Source organism: Ranitomeya imitator, chromosome 1 (assembly GCF_032444005.1).
Source record: "Ranitomeya imitator isolate aRanImi1 chromosome 1, aRanImi1.pri, whole genome shotgun sequence".
Classification (NCBI taxonomy): domain Eukaryota; kingdom Metazoa; phylum Chordata; class Amphibia; order Anura; family Dendrobatidae; genus Ranitomeya; species Ranitomeya imitator.
Window position 1 is genome coordinate 260,445,870 of NC_091282.1, and position 13,931 is coordinate 260,459,800.

Consider the following 13,931-nt stretch of genomic DNA (forward strand, 5'->3'; position numbering starts at 1 on the left):
AGACAGGATGGGCAGGGAAGATGGAATAGACATGGGCAAGGTCAGAAAGCGCAGCAGGACCAATCAGGTTACTACCAGAGTCAGAAACTCATGCCGTAGGCAGAAAATATAACTGACACCGCCTGCAGGATGCAGCGGAGCTAAATAGCAAACCTGAACCCAGAATGAGGCAGAACAAAGTTAACTCTTGACATGGTCAGCCCGGGAAAAAGGCAGACAGAACTAAAAACCTGGGCTGGATTATGACAGTAGGGAAACTTCTATGTTTTTTTGCATGGTAAAAATGGCTACTTGGACTAAAAATGGATAAAAGTGTAATGAAGCACTCTGAAGAAAACTGAAATAATTTTAGTTATGGGCAAATTCCAGCTGCAGTGCCAGTGCTTCTTGCTATGTTTGTGACCATGTAGTCAGAGGTATATGTTTTCTAAAGATGTGTCAGGAAGTCTTTTTTGCTTACTTTGTAACATTGCAGGAAATCCAATATTTTTTTTTCTCATTTTGAGTTTATGCACATTGAGGCCATGTTCACACAGTGCGGTTTTTACTGTGGAACCGCCGCGATTTTGCCGCTGCGGGTCCGCAGCTGTTTTCCATGCAGGGTACAGTACAATGTACCCTATGGAAAACAGGAACCGCTGTGCACATGATGCGGAAATTCACTAAAAAAGCCGCGCTGAATAGCCGCGGTAAAAAAGAAGGACCATGTCACTTCTTTGTGCAGAACTGCAGCGGTTCTGCACCCATAGACCTCCATTGTGAGGTCAAACCCGCAGTAAAACCCGCAGACGAAAAAAATATCTGCGGGTTTTCTGCGGTTTGTGGTGCAGAACCGCTGCAGCAGGAAGTGCGTGGGCGGAGTGTGGCTGTCCCCCCGTGCCCCAATCCCACCCCCCCATGCTCCGATGCCACCCCCCGTGCTCCGACGCCCCCCCCCGTGCCCTCATCTCCCCCCCCTTATACTTACCGGGCCTCCCGGTGTCCGTCCGTCTTCTCCCTGGGCGCCGCCATCTTCCAAAATGGCGGGCGCATGCGCAGTGCGCCCGCCGAATCTGCCGGCCGGCAGATTCGTTCCAGGCACATTTTCATCACTGTGATAACCTCACAGTGATCAAAATAAAAAAAAAAGTAAATGACCCCCCCCCTTTATCATCCCCCCTAGGTAGTAACAATAATAAAATAAAGAATTTTTTTTTTTTTCCCCCACTACAGTTAGAAGTAGGGTTAGGGGTAGGGATAGGGTTAGGGGTAGGGTTAGGGTATTTTCAGCCATTTTAACCCTAAAAAAACTTCCTAGAAAACACACAGACTCTGCAGAGAAAACTGCATTAAAAAACGCACTAAAAACCGCACCAAAAAACGCACCTGCGTTTTCTGCCAAGAGCTGCGGTTTTTAGTGCAGAAAAAACAGCAGGGAAATCAGGAACGTGTGAACATGGCCTTACAGGCAGCTATAATTCTTATGGTCGCAGAGACCCCACTCAAATGCTTTTTTTGTATTAATGCTAAGGTCTCATGTCACAGAACGAGCCTGGAGAGCAGAACTGCACAGTGATTAGGGCTTGCTGTAGACTTAAGAAAATTTGTCAGTAGGATCAACCTTCCTAAGCCGTCTATTGGGCTTGTAGGGCATAGGAAGCTTAATAAAATGTCTTGATATCTGTGATTGGGTCATTCCAGAAAAATCCACGTTTTTATTAATATGTAAATGAGGTGTTAAGATCTTTGGGTGGCACAGAGCGCTGTCCGAGAGTCTGCCTTCTTGCTACATGTGTGACGTCAGTCTCTGTTCATGAAATTTCGGGATTCCTTGCTTCTGTGCAGTATCCTGCCCCTCTATGGGCACTGGCTTTAACTTCTTTCTATACAGGCGTCGCATCGAGATTTCATGAACGGAGCCTGATGTCTCACATGTAGTGAGGGGATCAATTTACATGCTGCAAATAAGGTGTCAGATTGTAAGGCCACGTTCACACATTGAATATTTGGGGAGTTTTTTTTTTACTAATTGTTCGCAAGCCAGCACCAGGAGTGGGTGATAAATCCAGAAGTGATGATATGTTTCTATTATACTTTTCCTCTGATTGTTCCACTCCTGGTTTTGGCTTATAAATACTGAGGTAAAAAACTTACCAAATACTCAACATGTGCACGTAGTCTAAGGGAAAATCTCTGTCCTGCCCATAAATCTTAGGACTGCATGTACGTATTAAGAAAAACCTAGATTTTTCTGGAATAAGGTATCAGTATGTCGCTTGCGCAAATCTTTCTGTCTCTTCATGTAATCTCAGACAGACTCAATGACGTTAAAGGGGGTGGTCCGTTCTTGGGATGCACGTCAGCAGTCACTCTGTGTGAGTGCAGACTTGTGAATCCTCACATCACACGGACTACATTTTGCTTACTTCCGGCCACATTTTGACTAGACTTGCATTGAGCAAACCTGTATACGTCTAGTCGGCACATAACTGCATGTATGCAAATCAAATAGAGTGACTGCATACTTGTATTCTAAGGGTGGATGACCCCTTTAAGGTCAGGGCTCTTTGGGGATCATATCATCACTTCCAGGACTTCTTGTTCCTTACACTGAAAATAGTTCTTAAACTGAACCTGCTCCTTGATTCTTGCTGCCCAAACCTTGCTGTATGTTTGCAGCCACACATATTACTCTTTGAAAGGCTTCGATGTTTCAGAGAAAATATACTTTTAAGATCCATAGTTGGTGATAAGACTAGTCTGGTGCCACCCCTGGCCGGCTTTTCCAAATACCACTTCAGGTGATTGACAGGTCTCTCCCAATGTACACAGTGGGAAAAGCCAGCCTGGGGGGAAGCCAGAGTAGTCTCATTTCTGGCTATAGTCTCCGACTAGATCTTTTAAGTACTGTATACCTTCTTCTCTGAATGAAAGAATGGATCAGGTGACAGGTTCCCTTAAATGACATTGGTTGTATATTTGGTGTCATTGTCCTGCTGTAGAATAAATTTGCAGCCAATCAGAGGCTGCCTTGATTGTATTGCATGATAAGCAGTATCTGTCAGTAATTCTTGGCATTGAGGACACCATTAATACTAAACCAACTGCCCAACTCTGCTAAAATGCAGCCCCAAGCTGGCAAGGAGCTTCCACCATGCTTCATTGTTGTCTGGAGACACTCATTGTTGCTATAAGAGCTCGTTCACACAACCGTATTTTCGGTACGAGTGCTGTCCATCAAAAAAAACAAAACAAACAAAAAGGACCTCATTCGGATCACTGTTATTCAATGGGGCAGTGCAGATGAGCATTTTTGGGGTGATTTTTTTTTTTAAATTCCATCCTGACCGAATCTGCATGTGAAGAAATTGCAGTATGCACTAATTTCTTCCGGAAACCTGGTGAGACTCGTCCATTAACGTCTGAGTGCGTGAAAAAGTGATCAGATGCTAAATGGAACCAAAGTATAGTATGCGATTTGTACAGATACATTGCAGTTCTGAAACAAAGGAAACTGTAAATGGTTTTGTAATTGATTAATAGATGCTGCTGTAAATAAAATAATTGCACTCGGATAACAGATGCTAAATATCAACACCAAATATCTAAAATTTTGGCTCATGATTCTGGTACATGTGCTACCATTTTTCGCCACCTGATGTCTTGTGTTTTTGTGCATAATTTGAGCCACTTTGCCTTGTTTCCATGTTGGAAGGTGTGGCTTTTTGGCTGCAATTCTCCCACAAAGCCCTCTTCTGGCCAGACTTATCTGAAGTGTAGATGAGTATAGCTGGGTCACCCTGGTTGCTGCCAGGTCTGAGCAGGTGGCACTGCAGGATATCTTTCTATTTTTAAAGTAAGGTAAGCATGATGTGTATTTCATCTTTGGTCCACCAATGTGTCTGAAGTCTTCCACTTTGCCCATTTCTTGGTGTCCTGAATGCTGCGAAAATACAGATGGATACTTATCCATCATGCAGAACCATTAGGGAGGAATCTGATTGGTTCCAAATTTATTCTGCAACATGACAATGACCCCATACATACAACGTAAGTAACAACTATATTCAGCGTAAAAAAGAAAAAGTGAGTCTTGGAAGTGATTATAATATGGCCCTAAAAGAGCCCCGATCTCAACATCCTAAAGGACAGAAGAAACCTTCATCCACAGAAGATCTGTCATTCGTTCCTCAAGATGGTTGGAACAGTATTTTTGCCACGTTCTTAAAAAAATTGCATGCAGTTTTACCTAGAAAAATTGATGCTTTGGAGACATTGGTTGGTCACACCAAATACTAAATATAAAAATAAGCTAATAAGACTTTTCTATTTTAACATCTGCCTGAAACTTTTGTACAGCACTGTCTATCACTCTCCTAGAAGTTAATGGTAGCTGTATAAATACATATGCCTCCAGCTCTCTATAGCAGTGAATTCCTTCTGACACTGTAAAAGATGTCAGCAAATATTGGAGAGAAGTAATGGTGTGTGGACGCTATTGGGCTCTGTCCTCACCTCCGTCCTTTGCAGATCCCATCACCTATACCTGAATATTTAGCACAGCGTGCTTCATTGTTTCCTTAAAATGATGGACACCATGTATTTACCCCAACAGACCCTCTTGTACACAATAGGGTCTTTCAGGCCCCACTGATGTCTGGAAATTCCACTTGTTCTGCTCTTATGACAAATTAATGATAGCAATGTGTATAAAGCCTAACCCTCACCTTATGACTCTCCTACCGGCAATACAGACCAACCCTTAGTAATAGAGTCCTTACATATTCTTAAAATTGGAGGATGAGATGATCTGTCGGTCATTTGAGGTAAAGGTGGTTTGGAGGCTCTTCATATACAAGTTGAAGGATTTGACATTATCACCTTTATTTGCAGGTAATAGACAGATCCAAAGGGATTTCTGATGTTCCAGAATGGTTTCACGGGAGCCGCCTGAATTATGCAGAGAACCTTCTGAAACACAAGGACTATGATAGGATTGCACTATACGCCATCAGTAAGTGTCAGCTAACGTAATGGTAAGAATTCCATGATGGCTGTTTTCAGCAGAAACAAGTCCATAGGTGCAGCACATAAAAGGGCCCATCATATGCTTTACAGCAATGGCTGCTTTACATTTGTGTGTGCTGTGAATAATCACAGCATAGAGAAATAGAAAAGGGTTAAAATGTGGGGAAAAAATGACTTCTTCCATTGGGAAATGTTAGTTTTTCATTTTTTGCCTTTTGCTTGATCATCCCGATGATCTGCTTTGGCTGTATCTATAAATAATCAAACAAAAATAAAAGAAAAAATTATTTAGGGCAGCCCCCTCATCTTGGCATTTCTATATATATAATCGTCTAAGGGGCACTACCGTCTGTTTGTCTGTCACGGAAATCCCGCGTCACTGATTGGTCGCGGCCAATCAGCGACGGGCACAGTCCGGCCGCGAATTCGCCCCTTTCTACTCTATGTCAGTGCCCCCTCCAGTCAGCGCTCACACAGGGTTAATAGCTGCGTTACACCGCGTTATGCCGCGGTGTAACGCAGTCCGTTAACGCTGCTATTAACCCTGTGTGACCAACTTTTTACTATTGATGCTGCCGATGCAGCATCAATAGTAAAAAGATCTAATGTTAAAAATAATAAACAAAATAAAAAATCATTATATTCTCGCCTTCCGTCGCCTTTCCCGCTCCTCACAATGCTCCAGTCCTTGCATTGCGGTCTCGTGAGATGATGACGTAGCAGTGTCGCGAGACCGCTACGTCATCTCGCGAGACCGCAATGCATTCTTGGGACCGGAGCGTCGCGAGGAGCATCCGTAAACGCCTCGCCTGGATCCGGGGTCCGACGGAAGGTGAGTATATAACTATTTTTTATTTTAATAGGGATATGGTGCCCACATTGCACAAGACGGTGAACTCTTTGTGGAATTGACAACAGAGGCGTTCCCCTGTGTCACCACTCTCACACCCCCACTATGCTCAGAGGGAACCACCCCCCCTGACCCCTCCTCCTAAGAGGACTCCGATACTCAGGGTTAGCATGTAGTGAGGGTTCAGTCCTGCCCCTGCTCCCTGGCAGCACTTCATCTGCCCCACAGGAGAAGAAGGGGATGGTTGAAGAAAGACGGCAGAGACAGTAGCCCCAGGGCAGCAGCCCTCACACGACTGATCCCAGCTGACTACTTCCCTGGACCACCAATCTACACTGTGTTCCAAATTATTATGCTAATTGGATTTAAGTGTCATAAAGATTTAATTGTTTTGATTTTCAAATAAACTCGTGGATGGTATTATGTCTCAGGGCTCAATGGATCACTGATATCAATCTTAAACACATGTGATAATTAGTTTTCCAGGTGATTCTAATTAAAAGAAGACTACTTAAAAATGATGTCCCACATTATTAAGCAGGCCACAGGTTTCAAGCCATATCGGAAATAAAAAGGATTTCTCTGCTGCTGAAAAGCGTTAAATAGTGCAATGTCTTGGACAAGGTATGAAAACATTAGATATTTCACGAAAACTTAAGAGTGATCATCATACTGTGAAAAGATTTGTGACTGAAACAGAGCACAGACAGAGTTCATGCAGATAAAGGCATAATGAGGAAGGTTTCTGCCTGACTAGTTCACTGGATTAAGGGAGCAGCTGCCAAAATACCATTACAAAGCATCAAACAGTTAATTGAAGCTGCTGGTGCCTCTGGAGTCCCTCGAACCTCAAGGTGCAGGATCCTTTAAAGACTTGCTGTGGTGCATAAACCTACTATTCGGCCACCCCTAAAAAGTGTTCACAAGCAGAAACGGTTGCAGTGGGCCCAGACATACATGAAGACTAATTTTCAAACAGTCTTGTTTACTGATGAGTGTCAAGCAACCCTGGATGGTCCAGATGGATGGAGTAGTGGATGGTTGGTGGATGGCCACCATGTCCCAACAAGGCTGCGAAGTCAGCAAGGAGGTAGAGGAGTCATGTTTTGGGCCGGAATCATGGGGAAACAGCTGGTAAGTTCCTGAAGGTGTGAAAATGACCTCTGCAAAGTATATAGATTTTCTGACTGACAACTTTCTTCCATCGTATATAAAGCAGAAACGTGTCATCAGGAGCAAAATCATCTTCATACATGACAATGCACCATCTCATGCTGCAAAGAACACCTCTGAGTCATTGGCTGCTATTGGCATAAAAGGAGATAAACTCATGATGTGGCCACCATCTTCCCCTGACCTCAACCCTATAGGGTTAGAAATTTTATGGTGCTTAATAATTTGCATTTTAAGTTTTTATTCATTTTGGAGATTATACTGTTATCATTTGGAGGTTTCTTCAATAAAATTTGATGTATACTCTAACGGGTGATGACTTTTATTAGACTGACTCTCATTTGCACCTACCATTTAGGAAAATCCGAGAAATATGTCATTTGCGTAATAATTTGGAACATGGTGTACTGCATTGGCTGTGTTATATACTACGTCTCTGTGTTACGTGGCTGGGCAATATACTACATCGCTGTGCTCTGTACTACGTGGCCTGTGTTATATACTGCATGGGCTGTGCAATATACTACGTGGCTGTGCAATATATTACGTGGCTGGGCAATATACTACGTGGGCTGTGTTATATACTGCATGGGCTGTGTTATACACTGCGTGGGCTGTGTTATATACTACGTCTCTGTGCTATATACTACGTGGCTGGGCAATATACTACATCGCTGTGCTCTGTACTACGTGGCCTGTGTTATATACTGCATGGGCTGTGTTATATACTACGTGGCTGTGCAATATATTACGTGGCTGGGCAATATACTACGTGGGCTGTGTTATGTACTGCATGGGCTGTGTTATATACTACGTCTCTGTGCTATACACTACGTGGCTGGGCAATATACTACATCGCTGTGCTCTGTACTACGTGGCCTGTGTTATATACTGCATGGGCTGTGTTATATACTACGTGGCTGTGCAATATATTACGTGGCTGGGCAATATACTACGTGGGCTGTGTTATATACTGCATGGGCTGTGTTATACACTGCGTGGGCTGTGTTATATACTACGTCTCTGTGCTATATACTACGTGGCTGGGCAATATACTACATCGCTGTGCTCTATACTACGTGGCCTGTGTTATATACTGCATGGGCCGTGTTATATACTACGTCTCTGTGCTATATACTACGGGGCTGTGCTATATACTACGTGGCTGGGCAATATACTACGTGGGCTGTTTTATATACTACGTGGGCTGTGTTATATACTACGTGGGCTGTATGCTACTTTGCTGTGCTATATTTCTCTGCTGTATCTGTGCATCATGAATCGTGGTATGTGTTAAAGAGGGGGGCCCACTGAGACGCTTTCGCCCGGGACCCTCAAAAACCTGGAGCAGGCCCTGGCTTCACTGATTGGTCACGCCCGGCCGTGACCAATCAGCGACAGGCGCAGCTGGGCCGCGAATTGGCGCGGAATTTGAACCACGCTTCACTAATTGGTCGCGCCCGGCCGTCTGAATCCTGTGTATAAATTGCATTATTCTGAAAACTTCATAAATAACCTACATACATATTCTAGAATACCCGATGCGACCAATCAGCAACGGGCACAGTACGGCCGCGAAATGGCCGCTCCCTACTCCCCTGCAGTCAGTGCCCCCTCCATACTCCCCTCCCAGTCAGCGCCCGCCCACATAGCGTTTTAGCAGTCCGTTAAACCGACTGCGTTACACCACGGCATAACGCGGTGTAACGCAGTCTGTTAACGCTGCTATTAACACTGTGTGACTAACTTTTTACCATTGATTCTGCCTATGCAGCATCAATAGTAAAAAGATATAATGTTAAAAATAGTAAAAAAAAAAATGGTGCTATTCTCACCTTCCGCTGTCCACCGATGTGCGCAAGCGGCGAGGCTGCCGCCAGCTTCCGTTCCCAGAGATGCATTGCAAAATTACCCAGATGACTTGGCAGTCTCGCGAGACCACTAAGTCATCTGGGTAATTTCGCAATGCATCTCTGGGAATGGAAGCTGGCGGTAGCCTCGCATGCATCGGGACAACTTCGGTGGACGCCGGAGGGTGAGTATATAACTATTTTTTCTGATGAAAAAATTATGGAATCGCCCTGTAAATTTTCATTCCCAAAACTAACACCAGCGTCAAATTAGATCTGCTCGTTTAGTCTGCATCTAAAAAGGAGTGATCACACGTTGGAGAGCTGCTGCACCAAGTGGACTGACATGAATCATGGCTCCAACACGAGAGATGTCAATTGAAACAAAGGAGAGGATTATCAAACTCTTAAAAGAGGGTAAACCATCACGCAATGTTACAAAAGATGTTGGTTGTTCAGTCAGCTGTGTCTACAATCTGGACCAAATACAAACAACATGGGAAGGTTGTTAAAGGCAAACATACTGGTAGACCAAGGAAGACATCGAAGCGTCAAGACCGGAAACTTAAAGCAATATGTCTCCAAAACAGGAAATCCACAACAGAACAAATGAGGAACGAATGGGTGGAAACTGGAGTCAACGTCTGTGACCAAACTGTAAGAAACCACCTAAAGGAAATGGGATTTACATACAGAAAAGCTAAACGGAAGCCATCATTAACACCTAAACAGGAAAAAACAAGGTTACAATGGGCTAAGGAAAAGCAATCGTGGACTGTGGATGACTGGATGAAAGTCATATTCAGTGATGAATCACGAATTTGCATTGGGCAAGGTGATATTGCTGGAACTTTTGTTTGGTGCCATTCCAATGAGATTTATAAAGATGACTGCCTGAAGAGAACATGCAAATTTCCACAGTCATTGATGATATGGGGCTGCATGTCAGGTAAAGGCACTGGGGAGATGTCTGTAATTACATCTTCAAAAAATGCACAAGTTTATGGTGATATTTTGGACACTTTTCTTATCCCATCAATTGAAAGGATGTTTGGGGATGATGAAATCATTTTTCAAGATGATAATGCATCCTGCCATAGAGCAAAAACTGTCTTTTCCTTGAAAAAAGACACATAAGGTCAATGTCATGGCCTGCAAATAGTCCGGATCTCAATCCAATTGAAAATCTTTGGTGGAAGTTGAAGAAAATGGTCCATGACAAGGCTCCATCCTGCAAAGCTCATCTGGCAACAGCAATCGGAGAAAGTTGGAGCCAGATTGATGAAGAGTACTGTTTGACACTCATTAAGTCCATGCCTCAGAGACTGCAAGCTGTTATAAAAGCCAGAGGTGGTGCAACAAAATACTACTGATGTGTTGGAGTGTTTTTTTGTTTGTTTGTTTTTCACGATTCCATAATTTTTTCCTCAGAATTGAGTGACTCCATAATTTTTTTCCCTATGCTTGGTTAAAAAAAGTAACCATTACTGACTACCGCATTTTTTGTTCTTGATTTCTTTTAGTGTTTCTTAAAGCCAGAAAGTTGCCATTTGAAATTACTTTAGTTTTGCGCCATGTCTGTGATCTGCTTTTGTTCTACAAAATTAAACAACTGAATGAGTGCTATATACTACGTGGCTGTGCTATATACTACATACTACTTGGCTGTGCTATATACTACGTGGCTGTTTATATACTACGTGGCTGTACTATATCCTGCACCCCGAACCCCCGACATCCAGCGCCCCAAACCCCCCGACATCCTGCGACCAATCAGCTACAGACTCAGTCCAGCCGCAAATTGACGCGGGATTTAAACCACGCTTCGCTGATTGGTCGCGCCCGGCTGGCCGATCAGCGAAGCATGGTTCAAATCTGGCGCCAATTCGCGGCCGGACTGCGCCTGTCGCTGATTGGTCGTGGCCGGCCGGGCACAACCAATGACCGAAGTGGTGTTTAAATACCGCGCGAATATCGCTGACTGGTCGCGCACGGCCGTGCGCGACCAATCACTGAAGCGGTGTTTAAATCCCGTGCCAATATCGCTGATTGGTCGCGCACGGCCGATCAGCGATATTCGCGCGGTATTTAAACACCACTTCGGTCATTGGTCGTGGCCGGCCGGGCACAACCAATCAGCGACAGGCGCAGTCCGGCCGCGAATTGGCGCCAGATTTGAACCATGCTTCGCTGATCGGTCAGCCGGGCGCGACCAATCATATTGGTGCGGAATTTAACCCCCACTCACAGCGCGACATACATACATACATACATACATACATACATACATATTCTAGATTACCCAATGCGTTAGAATCCGGCCACCATCTAGTTACCATATAAACATGTTAGTGTGAGTCTCCTTTTACACTGCTATATGCAATTTGTGCTTGAGGTTTCCACTTGAAGGGACATTTGATCTGGGATGTAGACGTCACCCATAAACTTCAATGTGACAAAGAAAATGCATGCCGCACAGTATACTTATGCTGAAAGGCCAGCATCCTGGAGACGCCTCTTCACTGTAGACGTTGACACTGGCGTTTTGCATGTACTATTTAATGAAGCTGTCGGTTGAGAACCTGTGAGGCGTCGATTTCTCAAACTACAGACTCTAATGTACTTGTCTTGTTGCTCAGTTGTGCAGCAGGGCCTCCCACTTCTCATTCTACTCTGGTTAGAGCCTGTTCGTGCTCTCCTCTGAAGGTAGTAGTGCACACTGTTGTAGGAAATCTTCAGTTTCTTAGCAATTTCTCGCATGGAATAGCCTTCATTTCTAAGAACAAGAATAGACTGTCGAGTTTTGTATGAAAGTTCTCTTTTTCTGGCCATTTTGAGAGTTGAATGAAACCAACAAATGTAATGCTCCAGATTCTCAACTAGCTCAAAGGAAGGTCACCTTTATAGGTTCTCTAATCAGCCAAACTGTTTTCAGCTGTGCTAACATAGTTGTTCAAGGGTTTTCAAGTGTATTCTAACCATCCATTAGCCTTCTTACACAGTTAGCAAACACAAAGTACTATAAGAACACTGGAGTGATGGTTGCTGGAAATGGGCCTCTATAGAACTATGTAGATATGCATTACAGACCAGATGTTTACAGCTAGAATAGTCATTTACCACCTTAGCAATGTATAGAGTGTATTTCTGAATCATTTAATGTTAGCTTCATTGGAAAAAACTGTGCTTTTCTTTAAAAAATAAGGAAATTTCTAAGCTACCCTAAAGTTTTGAACAGTAGTGTACGTTTCTCCAATATCCCCTCTGCCTCCATTGCCATAAAAACTAGAAGGTGCAAATCGATATGCAGGATCCTGTCTATCGGCCATTTTGGTAATTTCTGGCTGCTGGATGGGAGCCCTGAGAACTACCTCCTGGCATCTGCGGCTCTTCTTTTTACTAGCTGGCCTGGTGCAATGTCATCCTTGCAGTGTGATGCACATGTAATGTGCAATGACTCAAAAGAAGAGCCGCGGATGCCAGGAGGTAATTTGCACCAACTCTACCAAGCACCTCTGGCATTGCTTATCTTTTTGGATAAATGACATGTTAAAATCCAACATAGTGAGACTGTCTGTGCTCATACACATGAGTTTTATGTAAGTTAATCATTCCCCTGTGAAGCAAAAAAATGATCTAAAATACTGGTAAAATTCTGATGAAATACTGAACATGTGAACATGGCCTCAGACAGATTTCCTGCCTGAATGAACGCCGGTCGGCAGTATAAAAAGTATTTGGTCATTTTATTACCTCAGTATTTGGTCAGTATTTTCCATCAGTAACTGTAAAGCAAAACCAGGAGCCGATGATAAATACATAAGTGGTGACGTGTTTCTATTGTACATTTCCGCTGACTGTTCCACTCCTGGTTTTCGCTATCAAATACTAATGTAAAATCCTAGACGTGTAAACTAGGCCTTAGAGTCCTTCTACATGGGAAGAAGCGAACTGTGTGCGGGTGTATGATCCTTGAGTCTCCTTACAGTTTGCATATTGCTCCTGATGCGATTATTCACATGGAGGAAAATTCGTAGGTCTATGCTTACACGCCAGTGCCAGCTGGTGGAAAACGACCTAACAATATGTTTTTCAGAAGTCAATGCTGATTTGCTGAGTGCTGCATATCTTCTTGAGCTAGAAGACGGCAGTGTTTCCCATTCAACCATACTGTGTCCATGCTCCTAATTATCAATGTCTTCCTACAAAACAGATGGTCATGACCGAAAGTGTTGACACCATTGATAGTTTATTTCCCTTGTGTGTATTGGAACAACACAAAAAAAAACAGAGAGAAAAAGGCAAATTAGGCATCATTTCATACAAAACCCCAAAAATGGCACCTTCCCAAAATTGTATGTAAACACTTTGTTTCAAACTCACCTGTGGCAAGTAACAGTGTGGGCAATATGAATTTCACACATGATGAACCAGATAAAAAAGGGAGAAGTTGACTCAATCTTTGTATTGTGTGTCTGTGTGTGAGACAGTAAGCATGGAGAACAGAAATTGGTGAAGTGAACTGTTTGAGCACTTAAAAAAACTAAATTGTTGAAAAATGTCAACAATCTCAAAGTTACAAGTCCACGTCTAGAGAACTTGATGTCCACGGTGCGCAACGTAATCAAGAAGTTTACAACCCATGGCACTGTAGCTAATCTCCCTGGACATGAACGGCAGAGAAAAATTGATGAAAGCTTGTAACGCAGGATAGTCCAGATGGTCGATAAGCAGCCCCATTCATGTTCCAAAGAACATCCTCCAGACTAGGGGTACATCAGAGTCAGCGCGAGCTATCCGTCGACATTTGAATGAAATGAAATGCCATGGCAGGAGACCCAGGAGAACCCCACTGCTGACACAAAGACCTAAACAAATCTATACTGTAGTTTGCAAAATATGGAAGTGAAAATCCTTCTTGGAAAGCTTCTTGTAGACAGATGAGACCAAGATAGAGTTTTGGTAAAGCACATCATTCTACTTTGTATCGAAAACTGAATATTTTGGGGTTGTTTTTCTGCCTTCTGTAGTGGCCAGCAATGAGTCTGGAT

The 13,931-nt window shown here is 43.5% G+C and overlaps 1 protein-coding gene across 2 annotated transcripts in view; it reads left to right on the forward strand.

Annotated features, from left to right (window-relative positions):
- Positions 1 to 13,931, forward strand: part of AACS (acetoacetyl-CoA synthetase) — a 185,412-nt gene that overhangs the window by 24,909 nt on the left and 146,572 nt on the right. For both annotated transcript variants that reach the window (XR_011319189.1, XM_069756034.1), the window contains exon 3: positions 4,873 to 4,993. Coding sequence is in view for 1 of the 2 variants with exons in the window: in XM_069756034.1 (XP_069612135.1) it covers positions 4,873 to 4,993 (121 nt within the window). In the remaining variant the exon portion in view is untranslated. The remainder of the gene's footprint in view (positions 1 to 4,872; positions 4,994 to 13,931) is intronic.